Consider the following 26,360-nt stretch of genomic DNA (forward strand, 5'->3'; position numbering starts at 1 on the left):
GGGGGAAAAGTTGCCAGCGATATTCTTTTGGAGGGGTCGACGCCCGCTGTGGCCGCCAAAGAAAATTTGCTGCAGCGCTGTTCTCGTAGGGCTGAATTAAGCTGCGGTCTGTGCATCGACCAGCTTCCCAAGGGTCCGCACTTCCGGTCGAAGTATTTTCCGGGTCCGCCAAAAATTTCGAGCAGCACACCTTAGCGGCGGCGGCGCTCAATTGAAGTGGGCGGAATGCGCATCGACTTTTTTTTTTTTTTTGTGGTTGATGTGAAGATTACTCGCGGGGCATTTTTCCATACCATTCTTTTTGCGCTCTCTGTATGTACGACACAAGGACCGCCAATATGCAGCACAAGAGGAAGCAACAGCCTTCCGGGGCTGCCCCAAACCCCCAGAAGCGCCAAAAGTCTGCTGGTGGCAAGGCTGCGGCCCCGAAGAAGCGCAAGGTCGCCGTCAGTGCGCTGCCATGGAAGACGGTCGAGGTCCCCGAGATGTTTGACGATGCCGAGGGTTTCTACGGCTTGGAGGTTATTGAGGGCGTTGATGTCGTCAAGCATGGAGACAATGTTGAGTTTGTATGTTTCCCAGCCTATGCTTCCCTCCCTCGTCCCCTCGAATGCGTTGCATGACTGACTGTAACCAAGATCGCTGCTATTCCCTCTGGCGACGAGAAGGAGAACGACGAAGACGAGTTCGAAGGCTTCAGCGACTCTGAGCCCGCACCTACACAAACCGATACAATAATGGAGGAGGCAGAGGCAGCATCAAAGGCAGAGGCCAAGAAGACCAAGAAGGAGAAGAAGGCTGCCGCCAAGGCAGAACAAAAGGCACAAAAGGTGGAAAACACAAAGCGGAACAAGCCTGCAGACAAAGCCGACGAGACGAACGCCGCTACACCTGCACCCGCAGCCGAATCCGAAGGCAAGAAGAAGAAGGAAAAGAAGCAGAAGAAGGCTCAGCCTAAGCCAGAGGACGTCAAGCTTGAAAGCAACGTTTTCAAGGCTCTCGAGGAAGCCGAAGAGGCCGAGGAGGATATCGACATGGCTCCCTGGGTGGACCTCGGTCTCTCTCCGGCGACTGTTGCGGCCATTGCCAAGCTCAAGTTTGCCAAGCCAACAAAGATCCAAAGCTCATCGATACCCGAAATTCTCGCCGGCCACGACGTCATCGGCAAGGCCTCCACGGGTTCCGGTAAGACGCTTGCGTTTTCGATTCCCATCGTGGAGGAATGGCTCGAGAAGTTTGAGGGAAAGGAGGACGAGAAGAAGCCGGATAACACCCCCTTTGCGCTCATTCTGTCGCCGACGAGAGAATTGGCACACCAGATCACGAACCACATTAAGAACCTTTGCGCTGGTCTGCCCTATGCGCCATTCGTTTGCTCGGTGACAGGAGGTCTGTCAGTCTTCAAACAGCAGAGACAACTGGCCAAGGCAGATATCGTTATTGCTACGCCTGGTCGTCTGTGGGAGGTCATCAGCTCGAGCACAGAGCTCCTGAAGGGGTTTCGGCAGATCAGGTACCTGGTTGTTGATGAGGCCGATAGGCTTCTGAGCGAGGGACACTTCAAGGAGGCGGGAGAGATCTTGGACGCCCTTGACCGTGAGGTGGTTGAAGAGGATGACGAGGATGACAAGGAGCTCTCGGAGCGACAGACGCTCGTCTTCTCTGCCACGTTCCACCAGGGACTCCAGCAGAAGCTGGCTGGCAAGGGCAAATGGGGCCTCATGTCCGAGACGGAGAATATGGAGTATCTGCTGAAGAAGCTCAACTTCCGCGAGGAAAAGCCAAAGTTCATCGACGCCAACCCCGCCAAGCAAATGGCCGCCGGTCTCAAGGAGGGTCTCATTGAGTGCGGCGCCATGGAAAAGGTAAGAAAGAAGCGCCCGCCCAAACTATCATGGTGACTCGATCTAACATGTTGCAGGATCTCTACCTCTACACAATCCTCCTCCTCAATCCCAACCGCCGCACTCTCGTCTTCACGAACTCCATCAGCGCCGTTCGTCGCCTAACCCCCATGCTCCAAAACCTCAACCTCAACGCCATGGGCCTCCACTCCCAAATGGCCCAAAAAGCCCGTCTCCGCTCCGTCGAAAAGTTCACAGCCACAAAAGCAAACACCACCTCCGTCCTGATCGCCACCGACGTCGCCGCCCGTGGTCTTGATATTCCCGGCATCGACCAGGTCGTCCACTACCACGTCCCCCGCGCCGCCGATATGTACGTCCACCGCTCCGGTCGTACCGCGCGTGCCGAGAAGACGGGTCTGAGTATCATCCTCTGCGGACCGGAAGAGGTCGTGCCGACACGCAGACTCGCGGCCAAGGTCCACGAGAAGCACTCAAGCAAGAAGAAGTACTTCATGCGGACCATCGATATCGATCGCCGCATCGCGTCCCGCCTCAAGCCGAGACTCGACCTAGCGAAGAAGCTCACTGACGCGACGCTCGCCAAGGAGAAGGGCAATAAGGACGAGGACTGGGTCAAGGCTGCTGCTGAGGAGCTTGGTGTAGAGTACGACAGCGACGAGCTGGAGAAGGCGGGCACATGGACGGGTCGCGGAAGTCAGCGGAAGAAGAAGCAACAGGAGGACAAGAACATTAGCAAGGCGGAGATGGGAGCCATGAGGGCGCAGCTGCGCGAGTTGCTGTCGAAGCGCGTCAATGCTGGCGTCAGTGAAAAGTACATTACGTCGGGTAATCTCGACATTGAGGAGCTGTTGCGAGGCGGTACGGGAGATTTCCTGGGCAAGGTTGACGGCTTGGACTTGGAAGATCTGTAGGATGGTCGCATCACGCATTCGCAAAAAGACAATACCATTTGATTTGAATCGCGCAATCAAAACTTTTCATTCCTGGTACTCGCGAGCTACCCATTCATCTCAATACCACGACCCATTATTATATCCATAGCAGAATTTCGTAATCATCACCATAACCGTAACCGTAAACCGTGTCCTTGATCGTGACCATCCTATTATAAGCGAAACCGAACCGAAACCACAACCATATCCGTATCCGTGAACTGGGCTCGCCGGCCTTCGCCACACAAGTATAATACAACAAGAAAGAATTTAGTTCTTGCTGAATGATAAGAAATCGAAGCTCGTGGCCTCACTCACCCCTCCATCGCCGACGACGGGCCCGCCTCACTCTTCGAAAGTTGTTCAGACCTTCTTCTATTCGGAAGTGGTTTCATCGGTCGCATCGGCTTCGCGTCTGAGCTTGACTGAGCGCGTTCGGGCTTCTTCTCGGGAGTTGAAGTGAGTGAGAGAAGGTGCTTGCCTTCTTCAATCTGCTGCAGGACCGTAGACACACTTCCGGTCTGCAGGGCAGTGAGCCTGGGGCCGGACTTGGGGTTCCGAATCTGTCCTTCAAGATCTCTGACTCTCGAGGCCAGGAGTGTGAGGTCCTCGCGGCCCTTCTTCGTCTTGTCGCGTAAAGTAAGCCTACCCGCACAGCTCATGGAGTACTGAGACTCCAGCTTCGCAATCTTCTCGTTCTTCTCCGCAAGCTCGGCCTCTTTCTTCTCAAGTTCGTCCTCGTGGGTCTTCTTCGTGAAGACCAAGATTCCATCTTTGTTGTTCAACTCTTGAGTCTTGTTTTTCTTGGCCATATTGGCCTTGAGGAGCTCCTCGTTAGCAAACTTCTTCATCCTAGCCGTCAAGTTGGTGTTTTCGTTCAGAAGGCGTTGCACCTCCACGTTCAATCGTTCGGTTTCGGCGCAGAAATCATCGTTAGCCACCTTCAGGTCGCTCATGGTTTTGATCGCGGCTTTCTCGGACTCAAGTGATTTCCTAAGCCTCTCTTGCTCCTCTTCGAGCTCCTGGAAGTATCCCTTGATCTCCTCCTCTGCCTTCTTCTTCTCCTTGCGGACAGTGCGCAGGTCGACCTCCAACTTGGTTACTTGCACCGCCTTTGCTTGCAAAAGTTCCACTGCTTGTTGCTCTACGAGCTGGACCTTTCGAGTCGCAACGTCCCTTTCTTGCTGTAATGGGGCAATCTGGGTGGCCTGGTCCATCAACTGCTCCACTTGCTGCTGGAGAGCATTCCTCTCAACGCGTATCTGCTCTGCCTCTTGTTGCAACAGGGCAATCTGAGGTCTCAGGGCAGCCATTTGCTCCACCTTTTGCTTGTAGTTATCGTTCTCGCGGCGCAATTGCTCTGCTTCGCTTCGCAGGTCAGCAACCACTCTCTCAGCTTCCGCTTTGAAGCCTGCGGCTTCTTGGATCTGGGCGCCTTGCGACTCGATGGTTGCCTTGGCTTCGGCCTTGATATTGGCTAAGTCTGTCTGGAGTGCGAGAATGTCTCCCGACGTTGATGCTTCGATATTTTGCTGAGTGACTTGCCACTGCGTGGCGGTAGTTGCTTGAGCTTGGGCCTTGGCCAATTCCTTGCGAAGCTCGACAATGATTATCAATAAGTTTTGCTCCGTGTTCTGACTATCAGCCTTGAGATCGTCCATCTGGGTCTTGCTGATGAAACGCTCGAACGTGGCCGAGGTTGCCAATGCCTGATTTACCGTAAGCCTGGCTTGAGTTATGGCGAGCTGTTCCTCGAGGTACTGTTGGGCTGTCTCGGGAGCAGTCTCGACCGCTTCAGATTGGGGTCCCGTTGCCAACAGCTCTACCCGAGGGGGACTGTCTTTCTGACGCTGGAGTGCCTTGATGTCGGTACGTAGCACGCCAATCTGGTCCTCCTTGCGCCGGGCGTATTCTTGGAACTTCTCCTTCTGAGTGTCAATCTTCTTCTGGAGGTACTTGGCTTGCGAATTGGATGCCTCTCGACAGACATCGGCGTCGTGGGCCTGCGCTTTCTGGTACTCCAGCTCTGCCTCGAGTCTTGCGATGGTTGCTCCGTCCGTCTCGTGTGCAAGGAGTCTCGCGTTTGCTTCCCGGACCCTGTTTTCGGCCTGTTGAGCACGGGATTGCTGCACATTGATAGCGTGCTGGAGCTCCAAAACCTTTGCGTCCAATTCGCTAACCTCCGATGCGTAGGAGTTGGATTGCCTCAAGGTCTTCGTCAGACGTTGCTCGGCATTGTCACACACCTCTCGTTGGCGGTAGCATCTGTCGGGATCTTCTTGCGCGGGTGTAGGATTTGGTTGTTCAACTGTTTGCTCGGGGAGCTGTCTGAGGGCAACTTGCTGCAGGTCTGTATTCGAAGCCGGCTGGCGAGATGCAAAAGCTCGGCGAAGCGTATCACGCAGACGAATGACAGCAATTTTGAGACCCCAAACAGCCTCCAATACAACAGCGCTCACGCTGAATAAAACGCTATGGGCGCGATCTCCCGTCAGAGGATGAATAGAAGCCAGGATGAAGATGACGAAGGTAAGACATCCGATGCTTTTGGGGTCGAACAGGCCGTTGTCGCGAAAGAGCTGGTAGATCAGACTGCCCAAATAGCTGAGAGCCATGAAAATGACAAGCATGCCCGCAAAAGCGAGAGCGACGCTGAACGGATCGATCATGATGTTCGTTCGGCGTTGGTTGGATGGATGGCGAGGATAAGGCGCTTTGGCTGGGATACTGCTCGATGAGGCTCGATGAGCGATGAGTAGAAGAATGAGAAAAAGAGATGAGAATTGGGATTTGAAGTGAAGGTATCCAATCTTCTGATCAAAATTGGTTGTCTGAAGAGGGATATTGTGGGCAAGTAGATGGAGGTTCTTGCGATAGTTGGGATCTTCCGTGTGAAGTTGGGAAGATGGCTCTTGGAGGGGTTGAATCAAAAATGGAGGGATAGATGAGTGAGATGAGGGTGCGAATGAGAGTCAAGTATGAGAATTCGAGGGATGTAAAGGTGAGGAAGGCGCTGCTGGGAAAAGTTGATGTTGAGGGAAGGTGCGTCTGGAGGAAGGCGCGAAGGTGAGGCAGGTGCGAATTGACAGAGCAAGAGGATTTTGCAGCGGGTAGGGCTTCTATGAGGCCTTCTTCATCTTTTACTTACTTGCCTGAGGTGAGAATTCGAACTCTTGAATTTCACAGGCTTCTTTATCAAGGTTAGCTGTCTTGTCCTGCATCTTTTCATCTATCCATACAATGAGTTTGGACATACAAAGGGGGTGAGCTGAAAGAGAAGTGAGTTATTCTTTGCAAACCGGATTCCTTTGATACGAGCTGCTGTGTTTCGAGTCAGCCGTTTTCTTTTGGAATCAATTAACCAAAGGTAAAGGTCTTCTAGGTCGAGGACGACCTTGATCGCGAAACCAACGCGATGTCATCAAATATAGAGTTCGCTGGCTCAGAACCTCCATTACAAAGGTGTCTAAATGTGTGGCTTAGCATATAATTCTGATTCCCGATGTGAAGGATCTTCAAGATCGGTACATGTTGTGTGTGGTCGACCTTCGCTATTGTGGGACTTCAATCTCATGATGTTGGAAGTCACCTTGGCCTCACCGAGATCTTACCGAGCTCTCACCGAAGTCCCCTAATTCAACCGCAAAGCGTCTCCACGGTCCGCCAGGCTCGACAAATATCAGGGTATTCCGCAATTATAGACAGGAATGATCCATAGTATCAGATTTTCTGCAAGGCACCGTCTAGCGGTGTACAAGTCCAACTTTTAATTCTCACTGGTAGCCCAATAATGGTGGGCATTCGGTGAGCCTATGACGAGCGACGAGCAACGACAAGGCCCCAAAGCCACAAGGCGGCATCAATTCTGGTAGAATTATCCAGACTCAGTGGCATCGGTGAGGTATAGAGAATATCATCTGCAGGTCTCCTTACACGATCGTTTCAGATCGTTCCTCAATCATTGTCGACTCATCAGACGGCCACGGGCATACGATTGCACACTGACTACTGGTAGTTCTCTTGACGGCCATATCCAATCAATCTCTATTCATTTTATTCATACCTGGTATCAAGTGGCGCTAACTCGTAATTATTAATAGTGTAAACCTTCGTCCGAGGCCAGCCTGGGTGTCCATCAACTGTCGGTTTCATGATCTCATCTATGACCCTCCTTGAGCGAGTCGAGCTCTATTGAGCTTTCGCCTTCGCTGAGTCCTGTTAACCTTTCATGTCTCACTCTCACTTCTTCGGTCTTGATGATGCCGTTCATGCCCGGGAGCGGCGATGCCTGGCCGCCTTCCGCCTCTTGGAGGGCTTCCTGCGATTCTTGCCATCCTCCGGTGGACATGACGACGACAGAATTCCGACCGTATTGCGACCCAGGGCCATATCTCTTCGTTGACCTGACCTCCTTCCTCGTTCCTGTGTCGAGTGCATGCGACTGTGACTTGTTTCGGGCGTAACTTCGTTGAGTTGACTTGAGCTCTCGGTACAGCATTCTCCTACACGGTGTCAGACATCAAGAAATGATATACTTGATGATGGGGGAGACCACATACAAGACCGGGATAGACACTGCCATGATTGAGGCGGCAGGTTCTGTCAAAGTCCAGATCGTAAGGTCGACGCGCTCGTAGGTGATGTCTGGACTCGTCATGTTGACCACCAGGACAGCTTTCACGATGCCGCATATTCCGGCACTAGCGTCGATGTTAGTCTACCGCAAAAGTGGCCAAAGGGGGGATTCGGGGGTCTTACATGGCACCCAAGCTCATTGCTACGGCGACACCAAGCCTTTCGCGGCGCCGCATCGTTGCGCCCATGAGGATCGGCCAGGGGAGGAACGCCAAGACGAAATCGAGAATGGCGGAGTAATCTGGAAGCAAGTGAGCATGCAAGCCTCATGAGAGTACCGTTTCGCGGCAGTCTTACAGGCAGCAAACAGCTGGAATTTGACAAGCTTCTTCTTGTCCCAGCAACTTCCCGGCACGCTGCTGTCCCATACTCGTTGCAACGGTGTGCATTTGGCGAACCCAAAGATCCATACCAAGTTCATCGAGATGTTGATGGAAACGATGATGAAGATGAGAAAGTATTTCAACCATTGGTTCGTGACAATGCGGTACAGCGTCAGAGCGAACGAGCTTTTGCTAGTCGTCGTTGCGATGATTCCGAACGTGGCGACGAGGATCGTGTTGAGATTGATGAGCTTTAGGTTGTCGCTACTGATCGTATCGATATGACGTCCGAATCCGAGAGAGACAATGTAGGAGTTTATCGAGATGGATATCACCAGTGACACCTGCAACCATGAGCTAGGGATGGGTAGGACAATGACGGCCGTTCTTCACATACCATTGACGCAATCAAAAAATGGTCATCCCACCATAAACCACGTCCACGCCATAGCTTACAATAGATACGCAATGAAAGCAGCGTAGCGCTAGCGACACAGAGAGACCAGGTTACGGCGAGGAGTCTGGTACCTCTATCGTCAACCATCGTCAACCTCACGGCACGCACACAGTGCCACGAGATATGATAGAAGACGTCGTAAGAAACAAGGACGGGAGTCAATCAGTGGATCCCCGGGAATTCTGCTCAAAAAATGGTCGAGGTCAGCGCGCACGCGGGAGGTGCATCACTCCCTCATATTATACATTGGCATCGCACATGAAGAAATCTAAGATCAGCGTCCTTAACAAGGGGCCCCCCAGGTACCAGAAAGCCTCCTACCCTCCATGAACAGTCCTTAGTTTCGGGGAGTGCAGCCGACTTTTCACGCTATGTGCCCCCCCTCGAAACCAGCGAGAGTATTGCCTGTGTCGGCGACAGGATTGTCCCCCTCAAAGGGAGAGGCAGGGAGAGAAACGGAGTTCGGACGAAGTCCCGCCACATGCCCCTAGGAATACCTCGTCACGGGCAGGCGAAAGACAGATCAGGCTTCGACCGGTGCACGACATATATCACGGCGGGCGGAAGCGGGAGATTTGGGTTCGTGGAAAAGTCGAGGCCGGCCGCCAACACGGCGGTGCTGGGACCAACGTATGATTTCTACTACTACGGGCACATCACTTCAAACGGAACTGTTGGATCGCTGGGCCAAGTTTGTTTTGCGTCTGTAAATCCGCCGGGAGGTACGGATGCAAGGGAACTAGCAGCCTGACAAGAGTCAGCGGCTCACCACTGACGCTGTGGCTGTTGTTGGTTGCAACCACACTTGTCTTGGAATGATCTGATGGGAACACGAAGTTGGTTACTTAAACAGTAAGGTAGGACTGGGACGTTCCCATGGCCATGGGCTTTTGGCTCGGGGGTCCATCTGAATCGGAGATCGAGTGCCATGCTCCAACAGCGTCTCCGCATATAGGTAGACCACGTTCTCCTCTACAAACGCATAAAGGGTCCACTGGCATCACGCAACTGTAATCAATGAAAATGTAAAGGTGTGTGTGGTCTCGTTAACGGATTCTGCTACCAAAGTTCCTTTAGCCCTGCCAGGCCGGCCCAGCAATGCCGGGGCAGCTGAGGAATGTGGGAATGTTCCCACTCCTCAACTCAAGATGGCTGGGGTACCGGTCTCTAGTGCCGAACTCTAATCCTGGGGCTTGAGCGGAGAGATCCCATTCGTGCGCCAGCGATTTTCCCCAGGATCATAGCCGATGGTCGATATTACATATCTCGTTTAAACAGTACCCATATGGAGTTTCCTGGGCTCTAGAAGACACTAAGAGAGTCTACTCACCAACACGAATATTGGCTGCGCCGTTACTGCGCAGTAGCGTGGTCTCACCATCGATTCTGCTAACCACAAAGAGGTATGCTTCTCCGATGTTCTGCCAGGTCTTTGGGGGCAGCGGCAACACGGACGGTTACCAACTACGGCTCCAATCTGCGGGGGATGCTGGGCATCAGGCCACAACCCGTCGAACCCGTGATGGATGAATTCCTCGGCCGAGAGATCGATGGGCAAGCCTCGCCATGCTCTCGCCATGCGACACAAGGATGAACCTACGTAGTGGCATCTGATCGAGCCCCTTGAGCCGAAGCACGCAAATCGTGTTGGAGGGTTGCCAAGTGCCATCCGCAGGGGCAATGAGACGGTACGGACTTCTTGTATGTGTCATCGTAATCTAAGGTGTAGACTAAGTCTGCTAGGGGTGATCGGCAGAGCCTTGGAAGAGCCGGTGATTATTTTCCAAAACGGCTCTTAGTCTAGAGTCGTCGTAACCCAATATTCCGGGCAGTGCAGGGACTAAGAGGCCGTCTTTACGGGAATTTCTTTTCACGCCAGCGGACGTTGAGGCAATTTCTAGACGATATGTCATGATTGGTTCCCGAGTAGCGTCAACGGGCTTGATCAAAATCTCCCTACCTGAACCTCTGTGCGACTGACATGAGACACGCAGGTGTTAGCCTCCCTTTCCTTCTACACCGCATTCTAGAAGCTGCACTTCTTCGCCCGTTGAGCCTTGCCTGCCATGCGTTCCCACGCGTTTAGAGTTCTTCTGGCGTTTTCGTCGTGCTTGAGCGTGTCCGAGTCCTCCTCGCCCGCCTATTGGGGTCCTCGTCCCAAGCCCACGCCGCCTGGACCTCCTGCGGTGCACCTCTCAGACGGAACCTACGTCGGAGTGCGGAACCAGCAGTATGCGCAGGACCTCTTCCTTGGTATCCCATATGCACAACCCCCCGTTGGCCCTCTCCGGTTCGCTGCTCCTCAACCGCTCAACGAGACGTTCGAGGGGACTCGATCAGCTTCCGAATATGGCTGGATGTGCATAGGGTATGGCTCCGATACTGCCAACTTGGGAAACCCCGTTTCGGAGGATTGCTTGACCATCAACGTCGTGCGTCCGGCCGGTGTCCAGCCAGGAGATGATCTGCCTGTTGGAGTTTGGGTTCACGGCGGCGTAAGTTCCTGCCAAGTGTAAGACAACCTTTACCTGGTACTTTTGCTGACTTTATCGAAACAGAGTTATGTAAACGGAGGCTCGCGCGACCCGAGGTACAACCTCAGCTACATTGTCGATCAATCCGTCAAGGAGGGAAAGCCTATTGTGGCTGCATCCATTAACTACCGTGTTTCGTATTGGGGCTTCCTCTTCAGCAACGAGCTGCAAGACGCCGGTGCTGGCAACATTGGTCTCCGCGACCAGCGCCTCTCGTTGGAATGGCTCCAGCAGAACATTGGTGCCTTTGGCGGCAGCCCTGACAAGGTCACTATCTGGGGAGAGTCTGCCGGCGCTCGTTCCTTGGGCATGCAGCTCGTCGCCTACGATGGTCAATACAACAACCTGTTCCGCAGCGCCATCCTTGAGAGTGGCAGTCCCATCGCGAGGTTCGCCGACGCTGATGACTGGCAGCCGTGGTTCAATGCTCTCGTCGACAAGACGGGTTGTACCGATGTCGCTGACAAGCTGAGCTGCTTGCGAGGACTTCCCTGGCAGACTATCAACGCCATCTACAACGGCACCAACCCGTTGAGCGTCACGGCGCCCACCATCAGCGCTGTGGTTGACGGCGACTTCATCACTGCTCAGGGATCCGAGCTCTTGGGTGCAGGCAAGTTTGCACACGTTCCTCTCTTGCTCGGCAACAACTTCGATGAGGGTACTGCGTATGCAAAGCAGGGAATCAACACCACTGAGCAGTTCCAGACCTGGCTTACTGCCCTTCAGCTGAACAGCGAACAGGTGGCTGCCGTCTCGGAGCTTTACCCCGACGACCCTGATGTTGGCATTCCCGTTTCTCAAGTTGGCCGGCCTGCGGCGAACCCATTCGGCCTTCAGTGGAAGCGGGCAGCTGCCTTTGCCGGCGACTACCAACAGCACAGCGGTCGTAGACTCCTGGCTAGCACCTACGCTGCTGCCGGACTGTCCGTCTACTCTTACCTGTGGAACGTCTATGTCAACGGCATTGCGGCCGTCTACGGAGCGACCCATTTCCAAGAGGTCGCGTTCGTGTTCAACAACGTAAACGGAGTTGGGTATGCCACCAACCCCTTTGGAGGAAAGCCAGAGACCTTTGTCGAGCTGGCGGACCTCATGAGCAAGATGTGGGTTGCATTCATCCACGACACCGATCCCAATGTCTGCAGCGGCCCTAAGATAGGTCCTACGTGGCCATTGTACACGGTTGATGAGCCTAACAACATCGTCTTTGATGTAAACCGTACGGGTCTGGCCTATGTTGAAGAGGACAACTACAGGGCGACAGAGATCGACTATCTGTTGGAGAACGTCTTCGTGTAATGCTGACGCTTCAGCGTCCATCAAACTCACCTCGAAATCATGTCTTGCCTCAAGTGCCTAGATCAATAATACCTCGCCAATCATTCTATCATAGCCTTTGTAATAGAAACATTTCATCTCGTTGAGCTTGCTTTCCACAGGTCATCTAGACCTTCCCTCAATGGCATCGTTTCAAGCTTGAAGCAACACCTTATTTAAGGATCTCCCACTCGTACTCAAGGGCCCGCTTGTACATAGAGGAGTAATCAAGAAAATGCTCGGGACAATTCGGAGAGTTTCTACAAGCGAGTCCAAACCGGTTGCGTTTGGCGGCAACTCAGAGTATTTAGAGTTCATCGATATTAATATCTGCCCTTTGATCAATGCAAACCCAGCCGTTGCTCTGCAGGCTGTGGATTACTGAATGCTTGTGCCAAGACTTCAACCCGCTTCTCGATATAATCCCGGCGTTGATCTCGCCGGCTCATCAATTACCCCGATCGTGAACCAAAAAATGCCACAATACCAGCCACACCGTTGCGGGGTGGCGGGGTAATGTCAATAGGTATATGTTCACAAGGAATCGCTATTGATGACTAGGCATCTCCAAGAGATGGATGAGCTGGCCGTAGGATGTACAAGAACTCATGAACATCGTTTTGAGATTGTCTAGATCTACTCACCGTGAGAACGGCACTCTTCATCGAGGGTCTCCACCCCTCTGTCAACAACACATAGAGTCAATCGGATCGAATGAGAGCAATCGGCGAGAAGTTATTAGGGGCGAATAGCTGCTGAGGCTGCATTATACTTGCAATCTCCCAAGGACCCTGTTGACTCATTGATCTCTATAGCAGCTGTGGCTGTCTATTGGGCTACCTTGTGTGGCGAAGGCTAGTAGATCCAGCCGTCTTCTGCCGCCATCTTCAAAATTGAAGTGTCTTTAGAGTCTGGAACATCCGAGGAACGTGACTGAGGCTTCGAACAAGGAACCGCAGATCATCTCAGAACACATGCCACAGTAGCTTCTCATTCTCACGTTTCGACCGATGTCGTTCATTTAGCGTCAAGGAGATGGAGGGCGGGCCGGTCAAGCTCCTCGCTTGGGGTAAGAATAAGCCTTGCGCCTCACAAGTCTAGACCTAGTTGATGGCTTGCAAAGTTTCCTGCTTCCGTCGTCAGTCTCAGCCATGAGGATACGGAGATCTGATATGACATGGTCCAGTGGCGTGGTGGCCCCAATGAAATCAAGTCCGATGTGAGCCGTCTCGAGACCTCTATGGCCGCGAAGCCATACACTTCTGCGAGAAGCCATGTATTTGATATCTGGCTCATGTAGTTTCGGGAAAGCTAAGTTGCAAGGAGGGGGAGCAAGCACAACAAACTTGAACATGTACGGTATTCAATCAACAGTCTTTGGGAGGTCGCGAGATTCTTCCCCAAGCAAAATGGCATTACAAAGGAAATCGGCTGGGCTCGAGAGGAGAATGAGCTGCTTCTCTGCCAGCAATATCAGCAAAGCCGCCCCTTTTACGATGGCGTTGGATAAGCAGCTATACCAGCCCTACAGTCCGCGAACGCCTCTGATCATGACGCCTATACAGAAAGATGAGGTGACCAGCCCAACTCGGCGACAGAATCAGGGCGGCCCTGCCAACGAGTCCAGCGTCGAGAATTACTTCGAAATCCCTTACGATGCCGACGAACCCCGAGCCGCGCGGTCCCCAGAGATGGTTGAGGAGGGATATATTGAACAGGAAATGACACAACGCGAAAGGGACGTCGCAGAGGCATGCACCTTTCTGGAAGGCTTTATCATGGAGCGATGGGAAACGCAATTGCAGGCGGGATACATCAAAATTGTCTGCAACTTGACCTTGGACGAGATCAGAGAGCTTGGTAGACTACGTATGGCAGAAGGCACAAGAGAATGCCGAAAGCTCATCACGGCTCCGGTACTTCACGATGCCATCGGCCATGCTCTCTGGCTTGAGATGGCAAATGAGATTGGCAGGCACGAGATGACCACACAGTTCGCCAACACGAGCCTGACTGCAGTGACCGAGAAGGAGGAGACACCAAGACCTTCTGTCATCAAGTGGTCGATCGAGAAAGAGGTGGCCGAACGCAGAGCAAGATCGATGAGGAGGCGGGCTACGGAGGGCGACGTCTTCACTGAACCGACGTCGTCCTTGAACCGCTCGGTTCCGCCCACCGCGGATCGTACAAGGCGAAAGAGCGAAATGTCGACCCTTCGACCCAATCAGATCATGTGCACGACATGCGGAAGCCGTGCGATGCCCGACTACAAGCCTGACGAAGAGCAAAGCCAGACCGATGAGGACGAGAACTACGATGTGGATATGAGCGCCCCACAAGAGAATGGCGACGTTGAGTTACAGGAGGCGACCAACTGCATGGAAAGGCAAGTGAAAAAGCGAAGCAGCATCTCGAGGCGGCTGTCCCTCAAGGTGAACCAGACTCTGACAAAGTTCGGTGAGGGTCTCGCGCCTGGCTACATGTACGGTGGTGGCGCGGGCGGCCGGGTGCTCGATTGAGTGGCGAGCCGCGTAGGAAGACTCTGCTATCTTGGGGGGGTTCGGCCGGGCCCGTCTAAATTCAATAGGAACCTCTCGTTCCGGAGAACTGTGGCAGAAGTTAGTTGGCATGGATCGATGCCATCAATGAGCACCGTTTGTACAGATCGTGGCTCAGGAAGCAATGTTGGTGGAGGAGGATATCCAGAATGATACCATCGTGGTGGGAATGAGATACACCTGTATTTAGCAACCTGGATAGTTTGCAGAAGGTTGATCCCTCTGATTGCAGTCCTGCACCACTGACTCTGTTGATCCTCAAGTTCTGTTCTGAATACGGTAATGGTTAATTGGCGACAGGATTTGGTTATGTCACGGACAAACCGCGCCGAGTTCGGCCGGGTGATGACCAACTGCCGTCAGTTGTTGACTTGCTTTATGTAAGCTGGAATGGTCCTGCTCTTCCCCTGGTGCCCTGCTCCATCTTTGATGATCTCTCCTCTCAGTCAGCACCTAATAATGAACCCAGACACACAGTCATTCAAGGCCACTGTGCTTCTTTCAACTTCACGCCAGCAAATTATGTTGGCCTGCCACAATATTCAAGGCTAGCTCTTAACGGAATGTCTCATCTGGGTACGCCAATCGCGTCTACCGGTTTCTGTCACCCCTGATTTGTGGCGTCTGCCGGCTCCTGAGTCATTTCTGCCACCAGCGAAGGTCGGAGGCACAGAGGTTATCATCATATTAGGTACCATCCCGACGCCTTCATGATGGGTCTGGAAAGCACCAGCAGATCGGACAACCAGTGTTGTCTTCTTTATGGATCACTTGTCGACTTTCTGAACCGACGTTTTCTCCGCTGGCGAGGCAAATGAGTTCTGACTTGTTGCGAGTGCGAGGTCCATGGCTACACACTACCAAATCATCAACTTGGCTTGCCTAACTTGCTTGGCCTAGGCTGAACCAGTGTTTGATTAAGCAACGCCATCGCGGCTGCAGCTAAGCTGTCTTGTGGACACCTCCAACGTTGCCCCTATTTCCGCGAGCGTAGGATGATAAGAGCCTCTTTGAAACGTGTGAAAGCTCTTTACCCGGTACCAGCACCTGTTTATGCTGTTCAAGTTTGGCATTGTCGCAAAAAGTTATGAGACTTGATACTTCCAGGGTAACGAAGACTCCGCCAGACTCTGCGATGAGTCGGCTTATTCGTGTTTCTCCGGACAATTGAAGCGGAACATGAAATCTCCACTGCGGAACCGCAGAAGCGATCACGTTGAAGCTATCCCTGGCTCAGCCCTTCAGCTGTCAAGGGGGTTGCGCAACTTTAGCGCCATCGTGACAGGGGTTAGTGACCGTCGTGGTGATGATTGACCATCAAACCACCAAGTCTGCCTCAGCCAAGATGGAGAAACTAAGCTTTCACGCTTTCCACGGATACACGGGCTCAACGGTGGACTTCATTACCCCTTGCAGCGAGTTAGAAACTGTCTCTCCCCCGCGCTTAGCCTCCCATGCCTTGCCAGTCACTCCAGGCAGAGACATGCCCATTTGGGCTCCTCTTCCTTCTCACATCATGCTTTGTGAAAGGCTCGTCCTGTCTTTTCTGACTCTGTTGACCATTGTCGACGTTCCATTCCTTGATACCCTTTGACTGCTGTTGTGGTTTGCCCGGGAGAGATTCAGATGTCGCGGATATCAGCCCAGCTGTGGCTGTCTCTCTTCCTCATCGGCCTTGGGAGAGCCGCGAGTATCGTTTATGTCACTGATCTTTCCATTTACACCTTGTTGGTATGTCCAAGACCTTTGCCGGACGGGTGATTAGGACGATACTGACCCATATTAGGCACCGTGTGTACAGACTGCCGTGTCGTATAACATCTTCTCCCAGACCTACTCAGCGTGCGGTGAAGCACCGACAGATTTGCAGTCATGCATATGCACGAAGAACAACAACCTCGCCGCCATCTCCACATCCATCGCCAGGTCAATCAGCTACAGCTGTGGCTCAACCGCATCCGATGACCAGACCAGCGCCGCGGCAGTCATCAGCCAGTACTGTAACCCCGACACGACGGTCAACTTTCCGACGCCTACGACCAACATCGTTACCAAGTATGCCACCGACATCGCCGAGTTCGCCAACATGGCCCCGTGTGCCCAGTCTGGCGTGTCGTACGCTATTAGCTCAATGTCGACATATTGCCCTGAAGCCGCAAGTCTGATGGCGCCCTGCATCTGCTCGAAGAACGACAATTCAGCACGCGTCAGCCGGTCCATCGCATCACTTGTACGGTACTCATGCTCCAACGCCGCCGACGTGACTTCGGGCCTCGCTTTCTACGATGCGTACTGCGCAATGAATAAGGGCACTACATCGTTCCCGCAGCCTTCGCCACCTCCAGGAGATATGACCTACTACATGACGGCGCTCTCCCAATACAGCTCGCTGGCTGCATGCGCGCAGTCGGGGTTTTCGGATGCCATTTACTCGCTCACGAGATACCAGTGCCCGACGGGACCTCAGGCCTTGGCGTCTTGTATGTGCTTGAAAGATGGAGTAACTAACATCGTCATGAGCACGGTGACATCAGATATCAAGTGGTACTGCTCATCCACGGCTACAGAGGATGTATCTTCTGCGGTTGCCGTGTTGGATTACTATTGCAAGGCTGCCAGGAACGAGGTGGTGGCCACTGTCGCTGAATCAAGTGAGTAGATCATGCGCGATTATCGCATCAACTTCGACTAATCAAACGATAGTTGCCCAGACCTACCCAACAGCACAAGCTGGCACAGGGTCAGGGACTTCGGGAGCCGAAGCTACTGCTACTGGCTCTTCGGGTACTTCTGGCGACAGCACAAATACTAATGGCAAATCGAAGTCCAGTACCCCAAGCCTTGCAGCCATCATTGGAGGTGCGGTCGCTGTCGTTGGTGCCTTGTCCATTGCTGCTCTCGTCGCGTTCATTATTTATCGTCGTCGGAAGAAGAACGAGGCCGGGTTTCCGCTTCCAGGCACCGCCGCCCCTCCTGAAATGGCGGGCAAACCCGAGTTAGGCGGCACGATGCTGTCCGAGCTGCCACCCAAAAGCCCTCAGATGAGCGTCTCTTACACGACAGGATCTCCACATCCAGACACGATATCGCCCGCGTCCAATGCTGGCGGTGTATGGGCCCAATCCCCCACAGGCGTTGAACTTCACGGCCAGACTAGATTGCCGTCCGAGATGCCAGCCAACACCAACGGCCAGCTGCAGCCTGCCGGACAGTATCTGCCTTCCGAGTTACAGGGACAGCATGGCCAACCGGCATACACGCAACAGCAACCATATGGCCAGAGCCTGTTTCTCCCACCCGGGCTTCAGACTAGATACATCCAGCCACATGTACAAAATACCTTAGCAGAGGCTCATGGGCAACCGATTCATCAGATGCCGAATGGACCATCGGCGGTATATCAGGGGCAGGGACAAGACAGGGCAGAGCTTCAAGGGATGGGGTGGCATGCTGGTCCGACGCCAGGATACTCTGAGATGGATGAGGGCCAGCAGCGACGATAATGATGGTACGGCTCATGGCTGGATTGGTGGTAAAGCTACAATAAGGGAGTTGAGGCGTAATGAAGACGATGAGGAGAATTTTATGAAGAAGATACCTAAAGTAATGAATTACTTAACCGAGTCCAACGATAAAAGAGGACAAGCACCCATATTCATAAACCAAAGGTCCTCAGCATTGATCATCAGTCCGAGAAACCAGCTACATGCCCATTCACAGGAAAAAAAGTGTCAAGGGACGGAAAAAGCTAAGAATCAAAATGATCGATAAGAGAGAGGTCAAAACTGAACAGCCTGTTTGAAGGTCAAAGTTAGAAACCATCTCGTCAGTCTGATACTAGGTAGCCCATCAGCGGCTTGGGGTTTCGGTGAAGTCTTACCGAGCAAGATCATCGGTAAAGGTCGGTATGCTCGGTCAAGAAGCTCTGACATCGTCCTCTCACCGAGCCACGGCCCCACTAGTATTGAGCAGAGCTGTTGATGACTCAGCCGGATGATCCTCGGAAGTCTTTCCAGCTTCCCTGTGCAAGGCTCTCTGATTGGCCCAATGGGTACCGTGGTTGCAGGCAGCTCCCACCCAGCCTTGCACCTGCACTGTGCGTTGGCCGGAAAACATTCGCCTGGTCGCGCTCTTCCCAAAATCTTGCGATCTGCCTGTTAGCCGCCAAATCCCACCCAAATCCTTGTCGCTTGGAATCAACTCTTGACCGCCTTAACCAAAATTGGCGGCTCTCGAGGGATTCCTCATCTACTTGTGTTGGGACACTCTCCCTGCTTTTGTTCTCATCACAACAACATCTAACTCAGCCTTCCCGACCGGTGGGGTGTTTGACGCGCGACGCAGCGAATCCATCGCCAAACAGACCTACCTACATTCCGACCGCAAACGACCTCGCGATCTGCTTTCAATGTCTATGACTAGACCCTGAGCTTACAACAACATGGCAGCGGCGGTGGATGTAGGATATGTGGCCGGCCACCTAGGGCTGTCCGAGTCGACGGTCTCGACAGCCACAACCGATCCGACCCCCGAGCTCGTCGCGAGCCTCCTTGAAGCCGTCATTGCGAAGGCACGCGAGCATGACGAGTTATATGCTCAGAAGCTTCAGGTCGATATCGAGCTTGAAAGCGCACACCACAGCGCTGAATCAAGATGCCAGACTTTCAAGGCGACAGCCGATAAGGCCCTGAAGGATGTCGAGGAGATTCGCCAGAAGCTCAAAGAGGAAGGTTTGTTCAATGACGAGATCGGAAGACCGGAGTGTCAATTTCTGGGTGACTAACTTGGCCATGACAGAAACGAAGCGACAAACGGTCGAGAACGAGCTCCAGTCGCTCAAGTCCCGCGGATCCGATCACGACTCCGAGATCACTACTCTCCGCGACCGAGTTGAGTCCCTACAATCTTCCAACCGTGCGAATATGGCTTTGCTTGAGTCTCGAAACGCCCGCGATTCGGAACTGTCCGAGGAGTTGGCGAAGCAGCACCAGAAGAACGTCCAGCTACAAAAGGAGATCACGGCCCTGCAGCAATCGGTCCAGGCTGCACAGGCGGCCGTGAGTAGCGCAAAGTACCGAGAGGAGTCGCTACAACAGCAACTCGATCTTGCTCGACGCAACGGCGAATGGTTCGAGACCGAACTCAAGACCAAGAGCGAAGAGGCTCTCAAGTATCGCCGCGAGAAGGGCGCTCGGGTCGCCGAATTACAACGACAAAACGAAGACGCGAAATCTAGTATCGAATCCCTGAAGCGAGGCGAACAACAGCTCCGAGATCGCCTTGACGCAGCTCAAGCCAAGGCGGAAGAGGCCCTCACAAAGGTCCAGCAACAACAGGAAGCGTTCGCCCGCAGTGAGGAGAGCTACAAGCACGAGATCGAGAGCAAGCAACGTGTCGTCGATATGACCAACCAGCTTGCCGACAGTCACAAGGCCCGTGTGCAGACTCTGGAGGGCGAGAAGGAAGCCTTGAAAGAGAAGCATGCCAACGAAGTCCGTCGCATACAGCACGAGCTCGAACGCGAGAGGGAGACTTGCCGTGCCTTGGAGGAGAGGGTGACTCAGCTTGAGGGCGAGCTCGACGAGCTTCACGCCCGCATGGAACAAGGACCCCCCCCTGGATCTGCACCTCAGACACCCCGTATGAATGGATCCCTTCTCGGAAGGCCTGCCTCGCCTTTTGCTACTCCCGCTTCTGCGCGAAACAAGTCTGCTATCACCGCAACACAGGCTATTGACGAACTTTACAAGGTCAAGGGACAGCTGGCAGGAGAGAAGCGCCGCAATCAACAACTCGCCGAGGAGCTCGACAACATGATTGCCCTGTTGGAGGCCAAGACGCCCGAGATCGAGGAGCTCCAGAATGAAGCTGATACCCTGAGGTCCGAAATTACTAGGATGTCTGAGCTCTCTCAGTCAAGCTTCGAAGAGCGCGACGCCGCCAAGAAGAGCGCGCGAAAGGCTGAGAGTGCGTTGGCTAATGCGCAGGCTGAATCCAAGATCCTCCGCACACAGCTTCGTGACCTCAGCACACAGATCCAGATGTTGGTCTTCAACATGCATGCCCGCGAAAAGGGCTTGGAGCAGTTGACTCGCGAGGAGACTGTCCGCCTGGAGCAGCTTTCTCGTGGCGAAATTGCCGAGGGCGCCCTCAACGACATGTCGGATACCCACCAGTTCATCACCCAAAAGTTCGTCGTTTTCAAGGATATCCAAGAGCTGCAAGCCAAGAATCAAGAGCTTCTGAGGGTCACCCGGGAGCTGGCAGAACAGATGGAGAGCGAAGAGGCCGTTGCCGCCAAGAGCCAGGCTGTGGAGGATCATCAATCAGTTGAGCGACTGCAACAAGAGCTCGCCAATATGATTGAAGAGACCAAATCGCTGAGATCAACAATGGAGAGCTTCAAGTCCGAGCGGGACATGTTCAGACGTCTGCTTCAGCAAAAGGCCTCTGCCGGCGAGCTCGCTTCCATCCTCGGCTCTGACGACGGTCAGCGCCTCCCGCTCACCAGTATCGAGACTGAGGAAGGCGACGGCGTGTCCCCACAAGCTGCGCTGCGCAACCTCCAAGTCGAATTCGACACCTACCGAAACGACGAAGAATCCGTGCGTCGCTCCTTGCGGGAGCAGATTGACAGGCTTTCAAGCGAGAAGAATTCCCTCCAGGGCGAGGTTGCAAAGATCACCAGCCAGATTACCCTCGCTTCCGAGAGATACGAGATGCTCCACTCCAACTTCGTTGCGCTGCAGAGCGAGAACAAGGAGATTCAGAAGCGCAACCAGTCGCTCTCAGAGGACTCCATCAAGCACGAAATCCGAACCCAGCAAGTTGCTGAAGAACTCATCGACGCCAAGGGCTTACTCGAGAGCGTTCGAAACGAAGCTGCCAACCTCAAGGCAGAGAAGAAGTTATGGAAGGACATCCAAGATCGTCTTAATCAAGACAACGAGAGTCTTGTCCAGGAGAAAACCAGACTCAACAATCTTTTGGCAAGCCAGCAATCCATGCAGAACGAGCGTGACATTTCCGAGTCTGAGTACAGGCGGAAGGCTCAGTCCAAGATCGATAATCTCGAGCAAGAGCTGAACAGCACGAAGCGCAAGCTGTCTGAAGAAATGGAAGAAGGCAAGAAGCTTCAGCTCAGGAAGGAGTTTGATGCTCGCGAAGCCCAGAAGCGCATCGATGAGCTCTCTACCAGTCTGAGCCAGATCCGCGAAGAGCACGTCGCTGTTAAGACCAGCCGCGACCATCTGCAAGCTCGCGTTGATGAGCTCACCATCGAGCTTCGTAATGCGGAAGACAGAGCTGGCCGCCTGGCGCCCCGTCCGACGCCAAGACCCGGCACGATGGCACCTCCTACACAGACTGACCAAGACAGCGAGGCCGAGGTTCGCGAATTAATCAATGAGGTTTCGGACCTCAAGAGGGAGCTCGACATCGCCAAGTCTCAGCTCGAGAATGCCAGGGAACAGACGGAGCAATACAAGCAACTCAGCGAACAAAATGAGGAAGCTCTTACCGAGTTCACAACCACCACAGAGCAATTCAGGGAGGAGATGGACGCTGCGTTCACGATCAAGGACGCCAAGATCAAGGAGCTGGAGCAGCGTGTTGAAGATCTGTCATCGGAACTCGCCAGCTCCAATAAGGAGCTCTCCCACCTCCGCGACTCCCAAGCCGAAGTTGGCCGCAGGTGCGAGGACGAGAAGACGATTCTGGACGAGGAGGTGAAGCGTTTGAAGGAAGAAGCGGACCGCCACTCAGAAGCCGCCAAATTCCACCAACAAGACCTTCGTGCTCAGTCAGAGATCACCGCCAAGGCTCAACAGGACTACGAACACGAGCTCGTCAAGCACGCCGAGGCTGCGAAGCTCGTCCAACAGTTGCGCACCGAGTACAACGAGCTCAAGAGCCAGACGGCAACCCTGAGAGCCGAAGCGGAGTCGGCCAAGGTTGCCCTGTCTCAAAGTGAAAGTTCTTGGGAAGAGAGGAAACAGCGAATCGAGCAGGAAATGTCAGAAATCAAGGTCCGCCGTGATGATGTCAACGCGCAGAACAAGCTTCTGCACGAGCAGCTGGAGAGCATCACGAAGCAATTCTCTGCACTCAAGGAGGGTCGCAATGCGGCGGCTGGAGACGCCAACGATAGCACGGAAACCAGCAGCGACGGTGCAGCTGACGGTCTTCGGGAACTCAACAATTATCTCAGACGGGAGAAGGAGATCTTGGAGGTGCAGTACGACCTGAAGGTGCAGGAATCCAAACGCCTGCAGCAACAGCTCGAGTACTCCCAATCCCAGCTGGACGAGGCTCGGTTGAAACTCGACCAGGAGAGACGCTCACAAGCTGAGAGCGGCCAAGCCTCCATCGCCCACAAGGATCTGATGGACAAACTCAATGAACTCAATCTCTACCGTGAGAGCAGCGCCACTCTCCGCAACGAGCTCGCTCAGGCCCGGGCTCAAATCTCCGAGAAGAATTCCAAGATTGAGGAATTGGAAGGCAAGGTACAGCCTCTGGAGGCTAGAATCGAGGAGCTCCAAACTCAGAAGGGCTTCCTCGAAGAAGAAATCAAGCAAGTTCAGGAGGACCGTGACAGGTGGCAGAAGCGAACCGAGGGCATCCTTACAAAGTACGGCCGCGTTGATCCCGCCGAGATGGAACAACTCAAGCAGACCATCAATAATCTGCAGACCGAACGCGATGCCCTGAAAGAGTCTGAAGGTCCTCTACGAGCAGAGTTTGAGGAGATCAAGCAGACGTTGGAGACGGAAAGGACCAATTGGGCGAACGCTCGCCAACGCATGACCGATCAGTTCAAAGAGCGGTCACGTAAAATCACTGGCGAGAAGAACGAGGCCATCGGTGCACGAAACGAGGCGGTTACGGAGAAGGACGCTGCGATTGCTGAGCGTGAACAACTGCAGCAGCAACTCAATTCTACAAACATCGAACTCGAGACAACTAGACAGAACTTGCAGGCGACGACACAGCAGCGCACAGAGTTTGAGCAACAAGTCAAGAACTTCCAGCAACAGGTACAAAGGTTACAGCAGGACGCTCAAGCCAACCAATCCGGCGCGCCAATTCCTGCCGCTCAACCAACAGCAGACGGGTCGCCATCAATGTCTTCGGAAGTAGTCGCCCAGTTGGAGCGGCAACTCGCCGAGATGCGAAACCAGTTGGAAGCCATCTCAGCCCAAAAGGCTACCGCCGAGCAGGAGCTTGAGGGCCTGCGATCGCAACTGCAGACAGCCGTCTCCGAGAGAGATCAGGCTGTCGAGGCCGCACAGCAGGCTGCCCAGGCACAGCCTCAGCATACCGCCCAACCGACGGCGGAGGCTGTTACCACGAATGGCGCGAGTGGCTTATCTGACACTGAGCGAAAGGCTTTGGAAGAAAAGATTGCTACCGCCGAAGCCAAGGCTGCAGAGGCTGAGCGCAAGGCGAATGAGCTCGAGGAGAACATCACCCAGACCATCAAGGAGCGGTCGGATAAGATGCGCAACGCACTCAACGAGAAGCTTCGCCAGTCTCGCGACAAGATGGAAGCCGAGTTCGCCACCAGGGTAGAGCAAGAAAAGGTTATTTGGAAGGCTGAGCAGCAAGGCGCCGCACCTGTTAAGCCTGCAGAAGAACAACCAGCTGTGCCTGCTACGCCCATCAAGCAGCAAGACCCGGACGCGGCTCCAGCAACGCCAATGACCGGTACACCTGCCGGTGCCGCGGATCTGTCTCAACTCCCCGATGCCGAGATTCGGAAGTTCCTTTCCACCAATGCTACCGTGCGGAACATTATGTCGGGAAATCTTAGAAAGAAACTCGAGGAACAGACTGCCAAGGTTAAGAACGAGACAGAGACGAGTATGAGGGCCGAGTTTGAGCAGAGAATTGCAAACGCTCGCGAGGAAGGTCAGCTGCTGGCGCAGAAGAAGTCTGCGCTGCAAATCAACATGAAGGACAATCAGCTCAGAGGTGCCAACGCCAAGATTGAAGTCGTGTCCACGGCCGCAACAAAGACACCTCAGCGACCCGTTGGGGAAGTTTGGGAGGAAGCTAAAGCTGCCAAACCAGCTCCCGCCGCGCCGCAGCAAAGCCCTGCGAAGCCCGTTGGCAACACGCAACCCGCGGCACCACGTCCTTCGATCTCGGCCCCGTCAGCTGCCGCACCAGCCCAAGCTGCTGCTCCGACAATCGGTGAGTTTCTCCAACTGAACGTACAACACCCTACTCTTTCTGACCATCCTCAAGCACCGCCAGTCTCAACCAACCAAGCCCAGCCGTCAGGCGGGGCTGCTACTAGCGGGATCCCTGCGCCGGGCAGCAGCATCCCTCAGAAGAGACAAATACCTCCTCCTGGAGAAACAAAGCCGGCAACCAACAATGCTGCAGCGAGCCCGTTCGCGGCCGGTGCTGCTAATGGCACTCCGGCCCAGGCCAACCCATTCTCACAAAGTACACAAGGACAGCAGCAGCAGCAGCAGCAGCAAGCACCACAGCAGCAACAGAACCCCTTCGCTTCCAGCACACAAGGGGCACCAGCGGGCCAGGCCGCACCGCAAGGTCATGGGCTACCGCAGCCACCGGCTCAGGCTGCTCCAGGCCAAAGGAGTGGCATCCCTCTTCCAGGACGAGGCGGCGCAGCTGGTCGTGGGCGGGGTGGGGCGTACGCTGCCGGAAATAGGGTGTCAAGCGGAGGTGCAGAGAGAGGTGGTCTAGCAGGACGTGGTGGACGTGGTGGTGCCCGGGGAGGACATAATGCCGGCTCGTTGAACCCTGGTGCCAACGATTTCCAGCCTGGAAACAAGCGGCCTAGAGGAGATTCCGAGGCCGGCGGAAATGCTGGTGCGAAGCGAGCCAGAGGAGGTGGACACTGAGTCTTGAGACACGAGTTCATGGGCGATTTGGTAATAGCGGCGGTCATTGCTTTCCAACTTTCAATCTGTATTGATATGCAAAAGGGGTGCAAGGTGGTCAAGGAATTGGGTGAAAACGGGCAGGCCACAACAGTCTGCGAGTGTGTATAACCAGCATATACTCTACAAAAATGAATTTTCCTATGTTGACCAGAAGTGGCTCTGTTGCCTGTGGTGTGCTGCTGCAGTTTCGCTCTATGAGTCTTGGGTGGGCACGCCGAAATCTAAGCAACACGGCCGACGTGCCTCAACGATTCAATCGAATACGACGAGCCATCGTATCTGTCATGATTTGACAAATCTCCAGAGCCCATGAGTTCAGATAATTCAACAACCCTGCCTTACCTGAGGTAACAGGTTAAAGCACCTTACTTCAACCCATGAGGCAACCCAAAGAACTCTGCCTCGGCGAGCTACTCGGACGTATTTTCCTTCTTATTACCAGAATTTGTAACGTTTTCCGTTGGGCAGTCTGTGAGTCTGAGACGAAATAGAAGGAAGGCTAGGCTGGCACGTTTTGCATACTGGACCGTTCACCAACCCTGGCTGAGAGCACATCGGTCTGGAAACTAGCTACTCGACTAGCGCAAGGGCAAACACCTGGTGTCCCTATCATGGCGGATCTCTTGATTTCGGGACTCCGTCCGGCCCTGCTCAAACAGTCTCCGGGACCCGCACCGGAGTCCATAGAAAATAAGCCCTACCCTCCGGAAACGCGGTAACCCTGTCAAAAGACACAACGCGTCTAAGGATGGGCCTTGAAAATTGTTCACACCATCCCGTCCGGTCCATTCGCCAAGTGGTCCATGGACTGATT

The 26,360-nt window shown here is 53.9% G+C and overlaps 8 protein-coding genes across 8 annotated transcripts; 6 read left to right on the plus strand and 2 right to left on the minus strand.

The window, feature by feature from the left end:
* Positions 1–338: 338 nt before the first annotated feature.
* Positions 339–2,779, plus strand: BDZ83DRAFT_582432 (DEAD/DEAH box helicase; the record flags this gene model as incomplete). The annotated part of the gene is made up of 3 exons (XM_060505553.1): positions 339–569; positions 639–1,865; positions 1,922–2,779. The coding sequence occupies 3 exons, from the start codon at positions 339–341 to the stop codon at positions 2,777–2,779; spliced, it is 2,316 nt and encodes a 771-aa protein (XP_060362802.1).
* A 118-nt stretch (positions 2,780–2,897) lies between these two features.
* On the minus strand, positions 2,898–6,374 carry BDZ83DRAFT_783077 (uncharacterized protein; the record flags this gene model as incomplete). Its single annotated transcript, XM_060515578.1, has 4 exons — positions 2,898–2,970; positions 3,119–5,540; positions 5,949–6,029; positions 6,329–6,374. 4 exons carry the CDS (start codon positions 6,372–6,374, stop codon positions 2,898–2,900), a joined length of 2,622 nt encoding a protein of 873 aa, XP_060362803.1.
* A 582-nt stretch (positions 6,375–6,956) lies between these two features.
* BDZ83DRAFT_721214 (uncharacterized protein) lies at positions 6,957–8,302 on the minus strand (the record flags this gene model as incomplete). The annotated part of the gene is made up of 5 exons (XM_060512362.1): positions 6,957–7,302; positions 7,336–7,500; positions 7,559–7,676; positions 7,733–8,102; positions 8,156–8,302. The coding sequence occupies 5 exons, from the start codon at positions 8,300–8,302 to the stop codon at positions 6,957–6,959; spliced, it is 1,146 nt and encodes a 381-aa protein (XP_060362804.1).
* A 1,979-nt stretch (positions 8,303–10,281) lies between these two features.
* Positions 10,282–12,051, plus strand: BDZ83DRAFT_582490 (Alpha/Beta hydrolase protein; the record flags this gene model as incomplete). The annotated part of the gene is made up of 2 exons (XM_060505558.1): positions 10,282–10,710; positions 10,774–12,051. The coding sequence occupies 2 exons, from the start codon at positions 10,282–10,284 to the stop codon at positions 12,049–12,051; spliced, it is 1,707 nt and encodes a 568-aa protein (XP_060362805.1).
* A 1,195-nt stretch (positions 12,052–13,246) lies between these two features.
* BDZ83DRAFT_653709 (uncharacterized protein) lies at positions 13,247–14,588 on the plus strand (the record flags this gene model as incomplete). The annotated part of the gene is made up of 2 exons (XM_060510636.1): positions 13,247–13,345; positions 13,635–14,588. 2 exons carry the CDS (start codon positions 13,247–13,249, stop codon positions 14,586–14,588), a joined length of 1,053 nt encoding a protein of 350 aa, XP_060362806.1.
* Positions 14,589–15,977: 1,389 nt separating this feature from the next.
* BDZ83DRAFT_414480 (uncharacterized protein) lies at positions 15,978–18,268 on the plus strand. The gene is made up of 3 exons (XM_060502937.1): positions 15,978–16,358; positions 16,414–17,278; positions 17,331–18,268. The coding sequence occupies exons 1-3, from the start codon at positions 16,254–16,256 to the stop codon at positions 18,128–18,130; spliced, it is 1,770 nt and encodes a 589-aa protein (XP_060362807.1). The 5' UTR covers positions 15,978–16,253; the 3' UTR covers positions 18,131–18,268.
* An 800-nt stretch (positions 18,269–19,068) lies between these two features.
* Positions 19,069–19,410, plus strand: BDZ83DRAFT_582373 (uncharacterized protein; the record flags this gene model as incomplete). The annotated part of the gene is made up of 1 exon (XM_060505548.1): positions 19,069–19,410. One exon carries the CDS (start codon positions 19,069–19,071, stop codon positions 19,408–19,410), a length of 342 nt encoding a protein of 113 aa, XP_060362808.1.
* A 4,021-nt stretch (positions 19,411–23,431) lies between these two features.
* BDZ83DRAFT_582404 (uncharacterized protein) lies at positions 23,432–25,504 on the plus strand (the record flags this gene model as incomplete). Its single annotated transcript, XM_060505552.1, has 2 exons — positions 23,432–24,824; positions 24,879–25,504. 2 exons carry the CDS (start codon positions 23,432–23,434, stop codon positions 25,502–25,504), a joined length of 2,019 nt encoding a protein of 672 aa, XP_060362809.1.
* Between the last annotated feature and the right edge of the window lie 856 nt (positions 25,505–26,360).

This window comes from Colletotrichum acutatum (genome assembly GCF_030867785.1).
Source record: "Colletotrichum acutatum strain CBS 112980 chromosome Unknown BDZ83scaffold_75, whole genome shotgun sequence".
NCBI classification, from domain to species: Eukaryota; Fungi; Ascomycota; class Sordariomycetes; order Glomerellales; family Glomerellaceae; genus Colletotrichum; species Colletotrichum acutatum.

Bases quoted from the DNA above. Each gene is read 5' to 3' on its own strand.
- BDZ83DRAFT_414480 (XM_060502937.1), top strand. From the start codon at position 16,254: ATGTCGCGGATATCAGCCCAGCTGTGGCTGTCTCTCTTCCTCATCGGC. The intron at 16,359-16,413 runs GTATGTCCAAGA...GACCCATATTAG, and splicing joins TTTCCATTTACACCTTGTTG to GCACCGTGTGTACAGACTGC. The intron at 17,279-17,330 runs GTGAGTAGATCA...ATCAAACGATAG, and splicing joins GGCCACTGTCGCTGAATCAA to TTGCCCAGACCTACCCAACA.